At 48.8% G+C, this 18,274-nt stretch overlaps 1 protein-coding gene across 11 annotated transcripts in view; it reads right to left on the reverse strand.

Moving 5' to 3' along the window:
* IQANK1 (IQ motif and ankyrin repeat containing 1) overlaps positions 1–18,274 on the reverse strand; it is a 142,224-nt gene that overhangs the window by 92,064 nt on the left and 31,886 nt on the right. For all 11 annotated transcript variants that reach the window (XM_065582359.1, XM_042861278.2, XM_005311629.5 and 8 more), the window contains 2 exons: positions 7,248–7,412; positions 6,495–6,686 (listed from right to left, as the gene is read on the reverse strand). In XM_065582359.1, coding sequence (XP_065438431.1) covers positions 6,495–6,686; positions 7,248–7,412 — 357 coding nt within the window. The remainder of the gene's footprint in view (positions 1–6,494; positions 6,687–7,247; positions 7,413–18,274) is intronic.

An 18,274-nucleotide genomic window follows, 5' to 3' on the forward strand; every position in this document is an offset into this window, starting at 1 on the left:
ATCCCCAGGTCTTTTTCTGCAGAACTGCTGCTTAGCCAGTCGGTCCCCAGCCTGTAGCAGTGCATTAACTGAGGACCTCCAAAATATGGAACAATATTTCCGGAAATGGAGGCTCAAACATGTGACTGAGTAGGGAGTATTAACCTGGTAATGTTGCATGGGAGTTTTACTAATTTACTGTCTTCTGCTAACACGGGGTGTGGCTCCATTTCCCTGGGGTGCTGCCCCACACTAGATGGGGATGGAAAATAAGGGGGTGACTTCACTGAGGGATGATACTTGACAGCCAGCACAGAAGCGAACCCGACTGCCCTTCGTAACCTGAGCCCAGGAGGGGGTTGGGACAAAGGCTGGAGGAGGGGTCGGAGGTGTGGCTGGGGGAGGCAGCAGGAAGAGGTTTCAGTTTGGAGCTGGCTGGGGAGACGGGGGGAGGCCCAAAACCCAGGTCTGGGCTCCCCACGCCCCAAGAGGGACCTGACTGAGGGGTCCTGTTTTCTATACCTACAAACTCTGTTTAGACTGTGTTCCTGTCGTCTAATAGAAGCCTATGAAGCCTCTGTTCATTGGCTAAGCCTTAGTCAGGGGCGGGGCTATCAGGAAGGCCAGGGCTTTATAAAGCTGTGAGCAAGCAACCAGGGAGCAGTTTCGAGAGGGAGTTGGGAAGGGGGCGAGGTACACCTGCCATTCTTTAAAACCTTTAAACTAAACTATAATTAAAACTTCTTGATTTAAACAAAAACCCTGTCATTAACCTCGGCAGCTGTAGGTGAGAATTCAGGCAGAAGCCCAGCAGCAGAGTGGGGGCTATCCTGTTTATTGTGCTCAGTGTAGCATGTATGATTACCTGCCCTGTGGGCGGGTGAGGTATGTGTGCATTTGGTGCAAGGAGCTCCCGGCTCTCAGAGACCGCGTAAGGGCTTTGGAGGCCAGGGTGGTGGAACTGGAGAAGCTAAGGGAGGCAGAGAGGTATGTTGATGAGGATTTGTCCCACCTCTGGTCAGACAGCCTCTGCGCTGTTAAAGAGGATGAAAGGCTCAGGGAAGAAAGCAGTCAACGGGAGCAGAAGGAAACCTTCCCATAGTTGGGACCCTCCTTCCAGATGGTGTTGGGGTATCCTCTCGCACTGAGGTTATCTCTCGGGGTGGGGGGGGGGAATTCCAGTCACTAGGAAAAGGCAGGTGTTAGTAATGGGAGATTCGATCATTAGAAACATAGATAGCTGAGTTTGTGATGACTGGGAGAACCGTATGGTGACTTGCCTGCCTGGTGCAAAGGTTGCGGATCTCTCGAGGCATCTAGATAGACTTATGTGTAGTGCTGGGGAGGAGCCGATGGTCGTCGTACACGTAGGTACCAATGACATAGGGAAAGGTAGGAGAGACGTTCTGGAGGCCAAATTTAGGCTGCTAGGAAAGAGACTGAAATCCAGGACCTCTATGGTAGCATTCTCAGAAATGTTTCCAGTTCCACGCTCAGGGCCAGGTAGGCAGGCAGAGCTTCAGAGTCTCAATGCGTGGATGAGACAATGGTGTAGGGAGGAGGGGTTTAGATTTATTAGGAACTGGGGAAACTTTGGGGATAGGGGGAGCCTATACAGGAAGGATGGGCTCCACCTAAACCATAAGAACGGCCATAGTGGGTCAGACCAAAGGTCCATCTAGCCCAGTATCCTGTCTGCTGACAGTGGCCACTGCCAGGGGCCACAGAGGGAGTGAACCTAACAGGTAATGATCACGTGATCTCTCTCCTGCCATCCATCTCCAGGCTCTACAGCACTGATGGAGCTGGACGCGGCACTGGGGCACTCCCCACAGCCTATGGTGCCACCACCTGTTCCAGTAGTGCAGAGTGCTCAAAGGTGGGCGCCAACACCCCCACCTGTAGCAGCATCAGCAGCACCGACCACTTCGGCGCCAAAACCACTGGTACACCATACCATTTCCTACAACACAAGAATCTACTTGTCTCTTTAACGCCGCAATCTCCACTATTCAGCACCAATTTCTCTCTGGTATGCACAGTACCAGGCCAACCTGCTTCACCATTGGCTCCTCCGCCTAGTGAGGAGAAAGATAATGAGGAGGGGGATGCCTTTTTCTCAGACCACTCTTCTCCCAGCCAAACTACTACACCCTTAGGCCCACCCATGCAGACTAAATCCATCCACAAGATGGGCACCCAGTCCTGGTATGATCACCTATGGCTACCCTTTTCCCACACAGTGGCCTTATTGGGACCCTGGGCAGCATACAGGGGACAATACCCCAGACCCTCAAGTTCCTACAGGGAAAAGATTAGGACTTCCCCACCAGCCTCAGTGTAGTACCATCAGTGCCCCCTGAGAAGAGCTTTGAGGAACAGGAGGAAGCCTTGGAACAGGAGACGATGCCTCCAACCAACATTTCCTCTTCCTCCCCAAACAAGGCTATAATGCCTCCACCGTCCACAGCTGCTGCTGATTTCAAACACTTCGAGGGGCTGTTCAAGAGAATCACAGATTCCCTAGAGATCCCTCTATAAGACGTCCCACAATCAAAACATAAATTACTGGATATTCTACACACCTCATCTGCATCAAAAATAGCGCTTCCTATAAAGGATGTGCTGATGGAACTAGCCAAAGACATATGGCGGACCCTGGCAACTATACCACCCACCTGTAAGAGAGCAGATAAAAAGGGGATGGACTTTTTATTTTCTCACCCAGCACCAAACTCTCTAGATATTGACGCAGTCTATCAGTGTGGTAAACAACATCATTTCACATCTGTGCCATGCAACAAAGAATGGAAGTGACCAGACCTTTTTGGCCACAAGGTCTACTCATCAGCCACTCTGCAATTCTGGATTGCTAATTACGCCACATTGATGGCTAAATACAACCAATCAATTTATTCTAAATTAATGGACTTTATTGATTGTATCCCAGAAGGCAAAAGGGAGCAATTCAAAACCATCATATCCTTTGATGTGGCAGACGTGGCAGCACGCTCCTCTGTCACTGCTATAGTCATGTGCCAGTGTCATGGCTCCACCTATCTGGCTTCCCCAGGGAGGTGCAATGCATGGTGGAGGACCTCCCCTTTGATGGCCAAAAGCTGTTTGCAATAAAGACGCACGAGTCCCTCCACATCCTGAAGGATTCTCAGGCAACCCTTTGTACTGTGGGTATATAAACACCTGCAACGTGGAAAAAAACAGGGTAGATTCTGTCCTTCCTAGTGTACAAGATCTTCCCCATACACATAAAAACGGAGGCAATATGATTCACGACAGAAGCAGAGACCTCCAAGGCATCAACGAGCTCCACCCATCAGCGTCCCAACAACCCTTGTCGAAACAACAATTTTGAGGATTTGGTCGAAGGCCTGAACAACCTACCCCATTCATCAGTGCTCACGCTATCTCTGACCATCCCCCATTTTGGATACTGTTTGACCCCTTTCTATTCAGCTTGGAAATCCACCACCATGGACAAATGAGTCTTAGAAATAATCCATGCAGGCTATACAATACTGTTTATTTCCACGCCCCCACCCTCCTTCCCCGTCCCTCTTCAGGGATGCTTCTCATGAACAGCTTCTATGGCAAGAAGTAAAACACCTCTTGCATCTGAGTGCTGTAGATATGCCGGAGGGTAGGGATAGGATACAGAGGGACCTAGGCAAAATGGAGGACTGGGCCAAAAGAAATCTGATGAGGTTCAACAAGGACAAGTGCAGAGTCCTGCACTTAGGAAGGAAGAATCCCATGCACCACTACAGGCTGGGGACCAACTGGCTAAGCAGCAGTTCTGCAAAAAAGGACCTGGGGATTACAGTGGATGAGAAGTTGGATATGAGTCAGCAGTGTGCCCTCGTTGCCAAGAAGGCCAACGGCATATTGTGCTGTATTAGTAGGAGCATTGCTAGCAGATTGAGGGAAGTGATTATTCCCCTCTATTCGGCCCTGGTGAGGCCACACCTGGAGTATTGCGTCCAGTTTTGGTCCCTCCCATTACAGAAGAGATGTGGACAAATTGGAGAGAGTCCAGCGGAGGGCAATGAAAATGATTAGGGGGCTGGGGCACATGACTTACGAGGAGAGGCTGAGGGAACTGGGCTTATTTAGTCTGTAGAAGAGAAGAATGAGAAGGGATTTGACAGCAGCCTTCAATTACCTGAAGGGGGGTTCCAAAGAAGATGGAGCTAGGCTGTTCTCAATGATGGCAGATGACAGAACAAGGAGCAATGGTCTCAAGTTGCAGTGGGGGAGGTCTAGGTTGGATATTAGGAAACACTATTTCACTAGGAGGGTGGTGAAGCACTGGAATGGGTTACCTAGAGAGGTGATGGAATCTCCATCCTTAGAGGTTTTTAAGGTCAGGCTTGACAAAGCCCTGGCTGGGATGATTTAGTTGGTGTTGGTCCTGCTTTGAGCAGGTGGTTGGACCAGATGACCTACTGAGGTCTCTTCCAACCCTAATTTTCTATGATTCTATGAAACACCCTTTACCTGTGGACTCAGGGCTTAATCTTTTGTGGGTTTATGGGGTCTCTCACCAGCGAAAGAGCCCCACACAGCAATACCCCACTCAAGCTCCACCTATTAACAATTACCAAAACAGAATGCACATGCCATACACACAACGCTCACCACTCCCAACAAGACAGATGAACCCTTCCTGATGGCCAGCCAGGATCAGGTCCATCTGGGGGACTCCAGCCTCTGCACGGTGCCACTGGGAGAAAGGGATCTAGTCCTGGGGTGGGAGGCAGTAGACACTGGCTTGCAGGTATGGGATCGCATGCCCCATGGTGTCCAGTAAGGCCAAGGTCAATAGGCATATGGACATTACACTGGTAAACACAACAGGGGGCCTATGAGATTCATGCCATTTCCTATCACGAGACCAGTCCCTAGAGTCCCTCCCAGATTCCCATTGTAATCCCCATAGAAGGGAGGGAGCGTGAGCAAGTGGGAGATGAGCCCCTACTGTGCATTGACTGTGAGAATGAAAAGGAATACTCCTGCTCTGAAGGTAGGGCTAAACTTTGAAGTGTATAATGTCCCCTCCACTCTGGTATTGATGGAGTTGGTACTGCTGACACTTATCATCTGCAGTACAGAGGTCTTGGTGACTGGTGGTCTAGCCAGCCTCACCTTCAACCTGTCTAACAAAGACGACTCCAGTACCTGGCCTATAGCTAAATCTCTTGGTACCATATATGCTCTAGGTACTGACAAGGACTGCACCTATGAACTGGGTACCAATGAACAAGTTACTTAAGCGATTAGTATATTGAGGTTGACGCTGGAGGAAAGGCAGTCCACATGTTTAGTGGGTATCACTGGTACATGTTTAACTGTTAGCACAGATGCAGCAGAGGGACTTTTGTCAGGCTATTGGCTGTTCTTTGATTGTTGAGCCTGAGATGACTAAGACACTTACAGACTAACAAATAATTAATTAATAATACTAAAGAGCTTGTCTACATGGCAAGTTAACATATGGGAAGCCAGGGTGTGAATCTACAGTGCACTAGTGTGCTCTACTTCCACACTAGCTTGCCATGCATTATCTCACTGCATGGCCAAGTCCTAAGAACTTTAACACTAATGCTCGCAGAGAAGCAGGTGGACACTGCAGGGATTCTGTCTCACTACCAGAGGGTAGCCGTGTTAATCTGTATCCACAAAAACAAGGAGTCCAGTGGCACCTTAAAGACTAACAGATTTATTTGGGCATAAGCTTTCGTGGGTAACAAACCCACTTCTTCAGATGCATGGAGTGAACATTACAGATGCAGGCATTATTATATTGACTGTCAGTATAATAATGCCTGCATCTGTAATTTTCACTCCATGCATCTGAAGAAGTGGGTTTGTTAGCCCAAATAAATCTGTTAGTCTTTAAGGTGCCACCGGACTCCTTGTTGTTTTTGTCTCACTACCATTAGTGGTAGGAAGGAACTGAGGGACAGTAGGGCACCTCCATACTTGATGGCCTTGGGTTGGGGGGAGGCAAGGACATCCAGAGCACAGGCATGGCCCCAATGGATTCTGCTGGCCAAAAAAGTCCAGTCTCATATGCATGGTACACATGTGCACAAAGGCTACAATCCATGTGGACAAACACATGAAGAAACCACTCTATTACTGTGCTGGGGATTCTGCTAGTGGAGGATTTAACACAGCCCCTCCTAACTATTTATCACCTTGGAGATCTCTCCCACATGGATATCAATTCTGGACCCCCAATGGACTGTCTTAGGGGTTAATTACCTACTAAGAATTGAACCTTGCCCTCTTATCCCCACTACAACAAGTAAGGCAGTATGAGTTGAGTACTGAAGTGCAATTAGACACATAGCACATTAGCTGACCCCGCAGTCTAGCCAAGCTATCTTTCATAACATTGTTTATACAAGTTGCTGTGAGTCTTGTTCTATTGACTCTCAGGCAGTTCCCATTTCAGTTGTGGCCTATTTTCTTCCACCACCACAATTTCATACCTTGCAGTTGGGATTGGCTCCATTTTCTATCAGCAGCTTGATAGCGTTGGGGTGGCCACCTCCTGCTGCCTCTGAAAGGGGGGTGTTCCCATTGACGTCAGTGCACTCCACCATGTTGATGTGATTAGAGAGACGCATGGCCTTCCCTTTTTCATCGGTACCCACACCATTCTTAGTATCCAAATCTGACACCTGGATAGAACCAGACAAATGGAGAAGATAAACATGGAGAATGGGAAAAGAATGCCTTCTGCTCTGGGTACCCCTAAGAATTATGTATTAGCTGAAAGATTAGTGAAGAGAGATTTTTGGATACAGTTTATTTACATTGTGAAGTTTCAGGTGTTTTCCAGACACACACACAAAGCATACTCCCTGCATCAAAGAGCTCACGATCAAAGCAGGCAAAGCGGGCAATCAAAGCAGGCAGAAAGAGATTAGAGGCAGGAAGAGACAAACACAGCATGATGCAAGCCAGATGCATGGCAAACACCTTACTAGCTCCCTGCTTCATTTGTGTTTTGTCCTTTGTTACCTAATGAACAAGTCTCTGAGGGGAGGAACCAGGAGGCTTGGGGCCTCTTGCATAAAGCCTGTTTCAGAAGGAACCATTTCTACAGCCTTCAACAATGGACTATGATCCAAATCAATAAATTTGGAAATGAACAGAGCTCACAGAAAAGGACATGAGGTCCCTCCCTTTCTTATGTGTATTCCAGTTCCTATGGAACCTCTCCCCTCCCAAGTACTAACTTCCTTTAGCACAGCCTTCATCTCTTCCACATCCCCATCAAATGCCGCCTCCAGCATCCGTTTCTTCCTTTGTTGTATTTCTCGCTGCTGCTTCTTTTTTTCTTCCTCTTTCTCTCTCTCCCGTTCAGCTTCTTCCTGCTCTTTCTTCACCATCACAATGAAGGCCTGCAATAAAACAGTCATTGCAGCTCAAAACTCAAAGGGACTCTCAGCCATGTGCACCAGAAAACAGAGGCTCCAAGCACCCACATGGAAAGGGAAGTGGGCTGAAGTAGGGTTGCCGACCCTCCCAGATTGGCCGGGAGTCTCCTGGAATTGGCCTCAATCTCCTGGTGACTATTAAAGGCAATCCGGGAGATTTTAATAGGCCAAAGTCCAGTTGACAGCGCAGTGAGGCTAAGGCAGACTCCCTACCTGCTCTGGCTCCGCGCAGCTCCCGGAAGAGCTGACATGTTCAGCTCCTAGGTGCAAGGGCGGCCAGGGGGTCTCTGAGCGCTGCCCCCGCCCTGAGCGCTACCAATGGGAACTGTGGCCAATGGGAGCTGTGGGGGCAGTGCCTGCAGGCAGTGTGCAGAGCCACCTGACCACCCCTGAGCCTAGGAGCCAGACATGCCGTCCACTTCCAGTAGCTGCCCGAGGTAAGCGCCACCTGGCTGGAGCCCGCAACCCTTACCCCCTCCTGCACCCTTACCCCAGCCCTGATCCCCCTCCCACGCCCAAATTCCCTCCCAGAACCTGCACCACCTCCCGCACCCAGCCCTGAGCCCCCTCCCACACCCAAAGTCTGTCCCAGAGCCCGAACCGCACACCCCCTCCTGCACCCCAGCCCTCTGCCCCAGGCTCAGCCCGGAGCCCCCTCCCGCACTCTGAACCCCTTGGTCCCACTCCCCAGCCCAGAGCCTGCACCCCCCCCTGCACCCAACCGCCTGCCCCAGTCCAGTGAAAGTGAGTGAGGGTGGGGGATGGCGCCTCGGAGAAGGGACTTGGCAGGGGTGTTGGGTTTGTGCGATTAGACAGTTGGCAACCCTAGGCTGAAGATGGTTTCTCCATTGTTATGATAATTATAATAATTAAGTTATTATTATAATATAATTATTATAATAACAACAACAGAAAATGTGGACATGGCAGAGGTGCTTAATGACTTCTTTGTTTCGGTTTTCACCAAGATGGTTGGTGGTGATTGGATGTCTAACATAGTGAATGCCAGTGAAAATTAGGTAGGATCAGAAGAGGCTAAAATAGGGAAAGAACAAGTTAAATATTACTTGGACAAATTAGATGTCTTCATGTCACCAGAGCCTGATGAAATGCATCCTAAAATACTCAAGGATCTGACTGAGGAGATATCTGAGCAATTAGCAATTATCTTTGAAAAGTCATGGGAGACGGGAGAGATTCCAGAAGACTGGAAAAGGGCAAATATAGTGCCAATCTATAGAAAGGGAAATAAAGACAACCCAAGGAATTACAGACTTAACTTCTGTACCCGGAAAGATAATGGAGCAAATAATTAAGCGATCAATTTGCAAAAATCTAGAAGATAATAAGGTAGTAAGTAACAAGTCAGCATGGATTTGTCAAGAACAAATCATGTCAAACCAACCCGATAACTTTCTTTGACAGGGTAACAAGCATTGTGGATGGGGGGAAGCAGTAGTTGTGGTATATCTTGACCTCAGTAACGCTTTTGATACTGTCTCACATGACATTCTCATAAACAAACTAGGTAAATGCAACCTAGATGGAGCTACTATATAAAGTTGGTGGATGATACCAAGCTGGGAGGGGTTGCAAGTGTTTTGGAGGATAGGATTAAAATTCAAAATGATCTGGACAAACTGGAGAAATGGTCTGAAGTAAATAGGATGAAATTCAATAAGGACAAATGCAAAGTACTCTACTTAGGAAGGAACAATCAGTTGCACACATACAAAATGGGAAATGACTGCATAGGAAGGAGTACTGCGGAAAGGGATCTGGGGGTCATAGTGGACTACATGCTAACTATGAGTCAATAGTGTAAGACTGTTGCAAAAAAGCAAACATCATTCTGGGATGTATTAGCGGGAGTGTTGTAAGCAAGACACGAGAAGTAATTCCGTTCTACTCCACGCTGATTAGGCCTCAATTGGAGTATTATGCCAAGTTCTGGGTGCCATATTTCAGGAAGGATGTGGACAAATTGGAGAGAGTCCAGAGAAGAGCGATGAAAATGACTAAAGGTCTAGAAAACATGACCTATGAGAGATGATTGAAACAATTGGGTTTGTTTAGTCTGGAAAAGAGACGACTGAGCGGGGACATGATAACAGTTTTCAAGTACATAAAAGGTTGTTACAAGGAGGAGGGAGAAAAATTGTTTTTCTTAACCTCTGAGGATAGGACAAGAAGCAATCGGCTTAAATTGCAGCAAGGGAGGTTTAGGTTGGACATTAGGAAAAACTTCCTAACTGTCAGGGTGGTTAAGCACTGGAATAAATTGCCCAGGGAGGTCGTGGAAGCTCCATCATTGGAGATGTTTAAGAGCAGGTTGGACAAATACCTGTCAGGGATGGTCTAGATAATACTTAGTTCTGCCACGAGTGCAGGGGACTGGACTAGACAACCTCTCGAGTCCCTTCCAGTTCTATGATTATTTATAATGCAGCAGCAGTGCCATGTTGTGCTACGCTATGTACACAATCATAACATAACAAAGAGACCCCGCCTGCCTCTAAGAGCTTACAGTCTAGGTGTACAGTAAGAGACATCTGAATGATACAATAGACAGGGATGCACAAAGTAACACTGAGAATTACAGTTTTCACAGGACAGCATGATACAGGGAGAAAAATTCTGATGTTAGAGAGAGCTTTAATTAAGCAGATAAAGACATAAAATCCAATGTCTAGAAGTTGAAATTAAACAAATTTAAATGGAAAATAAGGCACACATTTTAATAGGATAATTAAGCACTGGAACAGATTACCAAGGGATGCGATGGATTCTCTGTCACTTGAAATCTTTAAATCTAGATTGGGCATCTTTCTAAAAGAGATGCTCCAGTTCAACCACAAGTTACTTAAGAATATAAGAATGCCCTTGCTGGGTCAGACCAATGGTCCATCTAGCCCAGCATCCTGTCTTCTAACAGCGGCTGGTGCCAGGTGCTTCAGAGGGAATGAACAGAACAGGCAATCATTGAGTGACCCATTCCCTGCTGTCCACTCCCAGCTTCTGGCAATCAGAGTCTACGGACATCCAGAGCATGGGGTTTCATCCCTGACCATCTTGACTAATAGCTATTGATGGACCTATCCTTCATGAACACATCTAGTTCTTTTTTGAATCCCGTTGTAGTTTTGGCTTCACAATGTCCCCTGGCAATGAGTCCCACAGGTTAACTGTGCATTGTGTGAAGACGTACACAAGTTATGAATCAGTGTATGAATCATGAAGTGCAATTCTATCTCTTGTGTTTTGCAGATCAGTCTAGAATCAGATATGGTCCCTTTTTTCCATCTAATTTATGAGATACTGAGATGCTACTTCAGGGGTGTGCAAACTTTTTGGCCCGAGGGCCACATCTGGGTATAAAAATTGGACGGTGGGCCATGAATGCTCATGAAATTGGGGGTTGGGGTGAGGGCTCTGGCTGGGGGTGAAGGTTCTGGGGTGGGGCTGGGGATGAGGGGTTTGGGGTGCAGAAGGGTGCTCCGGGCTGGGACTGAGGGGTTGGGGGGTGGGAGGGGGATCAGGGCTGGGGCAGGGGGTTGGGGCATGGGGGGAGTTCTGGGGTACAGACTCCAGGCAGCGCTTACCTCAAGTAGCTCCCAGAAGCAGCGGCATGTCCCCACTCTGACTCCTACGCGGCGGCACAGAGCCGGCCATGTGGCTCTGCACGCTGCCTCGTCCACAGGTGCCGCCCCTGCAGCTCCCATTGGCCACAGTTCCCAGCCAATGGGGGCTGCGGGGGTGGTGCCTGGGGAGGGGGCAACGTGCAGAGAGCCCCCTGGCTGTCCCTATGTGTAGGAGCTGGAGGGGGGACTTGCCTTTTGTTCCGGGAGCTGCGCAGCAAGCCCCCGACCCCACTCCCCAGCTGGAGCACCAGAGCGGGACAAGCCCCTGACCTCGCTCCCTGGCAGGAGCTCAAGGGCTGGATTAGAAGGCCTGATGGGCCGGACACGGCCCACGGGCCTTAGTTTGCACACACACACCCCTCGTGCTACTTCTTTCATGTACCCCAAGCTCCAGGAAAGAGGCCCTAAGCCCCACCTTTCTAAGTGCGACTATTATTTCTGCAGCAGTTTGAAGCCTTCAGGGGTTGGACTTTGCCAGTTGAGAGAGCTCAAGCTTTTCTAGGAAAGCTGCTATCTTTGCTCCAAGGTCTCAACTTTCATTTTAAAAATGAAGTATCTAGCTTTATGGTTGTGAAGACAATCTTCAAAATATGCCCCAACTTTAACCAATTCCATTAAGTCTGTCTGAGTCTGCAGGCAGACTGAAAAAATGGTTACCTACCTCTTGGTAACTGTTGTTCTTCGAGATGTGTTGCTCATGTCAATTCCAAGTAGGTGTGTGAGTGCCACATGCAGTCACCGGAAGTTTTTTTTCCCCTAGTGGTATCGGTAGGATCAGCTCTGGAGCCCCCTGGAGTTGTGCTTTCATGGTGCCGTATATACAGCCCTGCTGACACCTCCCCCTCCTCCCCCCCCCGCCTCTTCAGTTCCTTCTCACCAGCTGACTCCGACAGAGGGGTAGGTTGGTGGGTCTTAGAATGGACGTAGCAACACATCTCGAAGAACAACAGTTTTGAAAAGGTATCTAACCGTTTTTTCTTCTTTGAGTGCTTGCTCATATAGATTCCAAGTAGGTGACTCCCAAGCAGTCCCTAGGAGGAGGGGTCAGAGGTCACGCAGCTTTCATCACGAATTCATGGACTGAAGTACTGCCCTGCCAAATGTGGCATCGTCTCTGACTTGCTGTACAATAGCATAATGCAAACTAAAGGTGTGCATAGACGACCATGCTGCAGCTCTACAGATTGGGACCTGTGCCAGAAAAGCTGCTGAAAACGTCTGAGCCCTAATGGAGTGTGCTGTCAGTGCAGGTGCATGTATCTTTGCCAAATCATAGCACGCACGAATACAAAGATGTGACCCACAATGAGATTCTCTGGGATGACACCAGGCAGCCCTTCATTCTGTCAGTTATTGCTACAAAAAGCTGAGTTGTCTTCCGAAACAGTTTTGTCCTTTCAATATAAAAGGCCAACGGCCACCTAATGTGCAGGGAATGGAGTTTTCGCTCTCGGCTGTTGTCATGCGGCTTTAGATAGAAAACCGAGGAAAGTGTCTTGGTTTGTGTGGAATTGTGATACTACCTTCAGAAGGAAGGCTGGGTGAGGCTGTAGTCAAACCTTGTCCTTACAGAACATCATGTACAGGGGCTCAGATGTGAAGGCTTGAGTTCAGAGACCCTCCTGACTGAAGTGATAACCGCCAGGAAAGCCACCTTCCAGGATAGCTAGAGCAGTGAACAAGTCACTAGGGGCTCAAACGGGGGTCCCATTAATCTTGATTGTACAAGATTGAGATCCCATGCAGTGATTGGTTGTCGCATTTGGGGGTATAACCTGTCCCGCCCCTTGAGAAAAACAGCCAACAATTGGGTTAGCAAAGATTGATTGGTCGGCCACCCAGGGCTGGAACGCCAAAATCGCAGTCAAGGGAACCTTTATGGAGGACCCTGACAGCCCTTGCTGTTTTAGGTGCAACGAATAGTCCAAAATGTAGGGTATTGATGACTGCAAAGGTGAAGTTCCCTTCTGCATTGACCAGATGGAAAATCTTTTCCACTTAGCCAGGTATGTGGCCCTAGTGGATGGTTTCCTGCTGCCAAGGACCTCTCTAATGGGTCCTGAGCATGCCAACTCCAAGGGGCTTAGCCATGGAGTTTCCATGCTGTGAGGTGGAGAGACTTGAGGTTGGGATGTTGAACATGGCCGTGGTCCTGTGTGATCAAGTGTGGAACTAGGGGCAGGCTGATTGGTGTCTCCACTGACAGGTTTAGGAGTGTAGTATACCAGTGCTGACATGGCCAGGCTGGAGCTATCAATATCAAAGGTGACCTTTCCTTCCTGACCTTCAGCAGAGCCTTGTGAATTAGCAGGATGGGTGGAAACGCATAGAACAGATGGTCCTTCCAGGGCAGGAGGAATGTGTTTGCGATCGAGCCCCGGCTGTAATTCAGGAGGGAACAGAACTACAGGCACTTCCTGTTGTGTCTTGTTGCAAACAAGTCTATGTGGGGAACTCCCCACCTTTGGAAGATGCTGTTCACAACGTCCAGGCAAATAGATCACTTGTGGTTGCAGAAGGACCGGCTGAGATGGTCCATCAACTCGTTTTGGGATCTTGGAAGGTAAGAAGCTTCGAGGTGTATCAAGTGGGCTATGCAGAACTCACACAGATTGAGGGCTTCCTCACACAGGGGAGAGAAACGTGCTCCACCCTGTCTATTTATATAAAACATCGCTGTTGTATTGTTTCTCATGACCAATAAAGATTTTCCCTCCAGTAGGGCTTGAAAGGTCTAGCAGGCCAGGCGTACTACTCTTAGCTCTCTGACGGTGATGTGGAGCGAAACCTCCTCTTGGGACCAGAGGCCTTGAGTCCTCAGCTTCCCAAGGTGAGCTCCCCACCCCACCCCTGACCCATGTGTAACTAGAGATAGTGCAGGGTGAGATCTTGAGAAAGGAGCCCTTGCGCAGACCGTTCATGTATTGAGCCACCACAGGAGGGCCTCGACTACCAAAGAGGGGAGCGCAACCACCTTGTCCAAGTGGTCTCATCTTGGGCGATACGCTAATGCCAGCCAAGACTGAGGAGGCCAGAGCCACAGTCTTGCTTGCTGAACCACATACGTACATGCCGCCATGTGCCAAAGAAGTTTCAGGCAGTTCTGTGCCATGATAGTAGGGTAGTAGTGCCTGAGGTCCTCTATGATGTAGAAAATAGCCTGGAAACGAGACTCCGGGAGCAATGCTCTGGCTTGCTTTGAATCCAGCACAGCCCATATGAACTCTATCCTTTGAGTGGGAGTAAGGGTCAACTTTTGTGTATTTACCAATAGGCCTAGCCCAGGGGTGGGCAAACTTTTTGGCCTGAGGGCCACATCTGCATATGGAAATTGTATGGTGGGCCATGAATGCTCATAAAATTTTGGTTTGGGGTGCAGGAGGGGGTGAGGGCTCCAGCTGGGGGAGCGGGCTCTGGGGTGGGGCCAGAAATGAGGAGTTCAGATTGCGGGAGGCGGCTCCAGGCTGAGGCAGGGGGATGGGGTGCGGGATGCGTGGGTGAGGGCTCCAGCTGGGGGTGCGGGCTCTGGGGTGGGGCTGGAGATGAGGGGTTTGGGGTGTAGGAGGGTGCTCCAGAATGGGACCGAGGGGTTCGGAGGACAGATGGGGGAACAGGGCTGGGGCAGGGGGTTGGGGCATGGAGGAGGTCAGGGGTGCAGGCTCTGGGCAGCGCTTACCTCAAGCAGCTCCTGGAAGCAGCGGCACGTCCCCCTCCAGCTCCTATGCAGAGGTGCAGCCAGGTGGTTCTGCACGCTGCCCCGTCCGCAGGTGCTGCCCCTGCAGGTCCCATTGGCCGTTGTTCCCAGCCAATGGGAGCTGCGGGGGGTGGCGCTTGAGGCAGGGGCAGTGTGCAGAACCCCCTAGCTGCCCCATGCGTAGGAGCTGGAGGGGGGACATGCCGCTGCTTCCGGGAGCCACAGCATGCACAGAGCGGGGCAAGCCCCCAACCCCACTCCCCGGCTGGAGTGGCCAAGCCACCGACCCCAGTCCCTGGCAGGAGCTCAAGGGCCAGATTAAAAGGTCTGATGGGCGGGGCGCGGCCCGTGGGCCATAGTTTGCCCACCTCTGGCCTAGCCTTATCAGGTCCATGTGCTCTTCTATCTGCGCCCTGGTGTGTCCCTTGATCAGCTGGTCATTGAGGTATGGAAACACCTGTATACTTTGTTTCCTCAGGAATGTGGCAACGACTGCCATGAACGTCGGTGAACACGTGAGGGGCCACTGACAGGCAGAAGTGGAGGACCATAAACTGATATTGGGTATGGTTCACTATGAACCTGAGGAACCTTCTGTGATTTGGGATTACTGATATGTGAAAAGGATTGATAGGCATCCTTCAAGTCGAGGGTGGCATACCAATCCCTTGGATCCAAGGCAGAAATGATCATGCGGAACCTCAGCTTCTTCATGAATCTGTCCAAGATGGGTCTAAGACCACATCTGGCTTTTGGGATTAGAAAATAGTGGGAGAAGAGCCCTTTGCCCTTTAACTCCCAGGGGACCTCCTCTACAGCTCCCATTCTTAGGAGCATCTGCATCTCCTGTATTAAGAGTTGCTCTTAAGGGTCCGTGAAGAGGGACGGGGAAGGGGTGTGGGAAGGAGGGAGAGAACTGAATTGAAGGGAATATCCCAGTCCAATCAGGCATAGCACCCACTGATCTGAAGTAATCTGGGCCCACGCACAATAGAAGTGGGATAAATGATCCAAAAACCACAGGTAGATCCAGGATTTAGATTTGAGGTAAATCCAGGATTTGGACTGGTGCTTCACTTCCGGGCGCACCCTCAAAAGTTCTGCTTTGACCCGAGGACTGGCGAGTAGTGCTGGGTCCTTAGGAGAAAGGAGCAAGAGGGGGCCTTCTTCTAGAGTTTCTGCCCGGCTTCTACTGTAATCTTGCCTGGGCAGTATTTCATAAAAACATGGCAGGGATTGAGGTTTGAAACGTTTCCTCTGTGGTGCAGGGGTGTGGAACCCCAAGCATTTTAGCGTGGCTCTGGTGACTTTAAGGCAGTGGAGTTTCGAGTCTGTCTGCTTGGAAAGTAAGGCTGGCCCTTCAAAGGGAAGGTCCTGGATTATCTTCTGGACTTTGTGCGGGAGGCCGGAGGCCTGCAGCCAAGAACTCTGTCTCATGGCCACCGGTGATGACATGGAGCAGGCCACTGAATCCACCACATCCAGAGAGGCCTGCAATGAGGCCTTTGCCACCATTTTGCCCTCTTCCACTAGTGCTGAAAATTCTACCCTGAAATCCGAAGGTACCAGCTCCTTGAACTTTGACATGGCCTGCCAGGATTTGAAACTTTACCTACTGAGGACCGCCTGCTGATTTGCAATGCAAAGCTGGAGCCCCCTGATAGAGTATATTTTCCTACTGAAGAGGTCCAGCTTCTTTGCATCCTCTGAGATGCTCCCAGTTCCACGCACAGGGCCAGGCAGGCAGAACTTCAGAGTCTCAATGCGTGGATGAGATGATGGTGTTTGGAGAAGAGGTTTAGATTTATTAGGAACTGGGGAAACTTTTGGAAAAGGGGGAGCCTATACAGGAAGGATGGGCTCCTCCTAAACCAAAATGGAACCAGATTGCTGGCACTTAACATTAAAAAGGTCGTAGAGCAGTTTTTAAACTAAGGGCTGGGGGAAAGCCGACAGGTGCGGAGGAGCACATGGTTCGCACATCCCTTAGGGGAGGATCTATTAATAGAGAATCTCTATGTCCTAATGAGGATGAGAGGATGGAAAATGATAAAATCCAGGGAGGATCTGATCAGAAATAGTCAAATAAAATAGAGTCCCATTCAATTATATCGTGTAATGGCAGACAGCTAAAAGGAGACAAGTTTTTAAAGTACTTATATACCAATGCTAGAAGTCTAAATAATAAAATGGGTGAACTAGAGTGCTTCGTATTAAATGAGGATATTTATATAATAGGCATCATAGAAACTGGTGGAATGAGGATAATCAATGGGCTACATTAATACCAGGGTACAAAATATATCAGAAGGACAGAACAGGTCGTGCTGGTGGGGGAGTGGCATTAATGTGAAAGAAAGAGTAGAATCAAATGAAGTAAACATAGTAAATGACTCAAACTATACCACAGAATCTCTATGGTTAGAAATTCCATGCTCTAATAATAAGAATATAGCGGTAGGGATATATTACCGACCACCTTACCAGGATGGTGAGAGTGACTGTGAAATGCTCAGGGAGATTAGAGAGGTTATTAAAATAAAAAAATCAATAATAATAATGGGGGATTTAAATTCTCCCCATGTTTACTGGGTACATGTCACCTCAGGACAGAATGCAGATATAAAGTTTTTTGACACCTTAAATGACTGCTTCTTGGAGCAGCTGGTCCTGGAACCCACCAGAGAAGAGGCAATTCTTGATTTAGGGTACGTCTTCACTACCCGCCATATCGGCGGGTAGCAATTGATTTATCCGGGATTGATTTATCATATATCGATCCCCGAACGCACTCCCTGTCGACTCTGGAACTCCACCGGAGCGAGCGGCAGTAGCAGAGTCGACAGGGGAGCCGCGGCCGTGGATCCCGCGCCGTGTGGACCCCAGGTAAGTCGATCTAAGATACTTCAACTTCAGCTACGTTATTCACGTAGCTGAAGTTGCGTATCTTAGATCGATCCCTCCCCCACCGCCCCCAGTGTAGACCAGCCCTTAGTCCTCAGTGGAGCACAGGATCTGGTCCAAGAGGTGAATATAGCTGAACCGCTTGGTAATAGTGACCATAATATAATTAAATTTAATATCCTTGTGGCAAGAAAAACACCACAGCGGCCCAACACTGTAGCATTTAATTTCAGAAAGAGGAACTACACAAAAATAAGAAGATTATTTAAACAGAAATTAAAGGGTACAGTGCCAAAAGTGAAATCTCTGCAAGCTGCTTGGAAACTCTTTAAAGACACCATAATAGAGGCTCAATTTAAATGTATACACCAAATTTAAAAAAACATAGTAAAGAGAACCAAAAAAGAGCCACCATGGCTAAACAACGAAGTAAAAGAAGTAGTGACAGGCAAAAAGGCATCCTTTAAAAAGTTAAATCCAAGTGAGGAAAATCGAAAGGAGTATAAACACTGGCAAATGAAGTGTAAAAATACAATTAGGAAGGCCAAAAAAGAATTTGAGGAACAGTTAGTCAAAGACTCAAAAAG

Source organism: Chrysemys picta, chromosome 2, assembly GCF_011386835.1.
Source record: "Chrysemys picta bellii isolate R12L10 chromosome 2, ASM1138683v2, whole genome shotgun sequence".
Classification (NCBI taxonomy): Eukaryota; Metazoa; Chordata; order Testudines; family Emydidae; genus Chrysemys; species Chrysemys picta.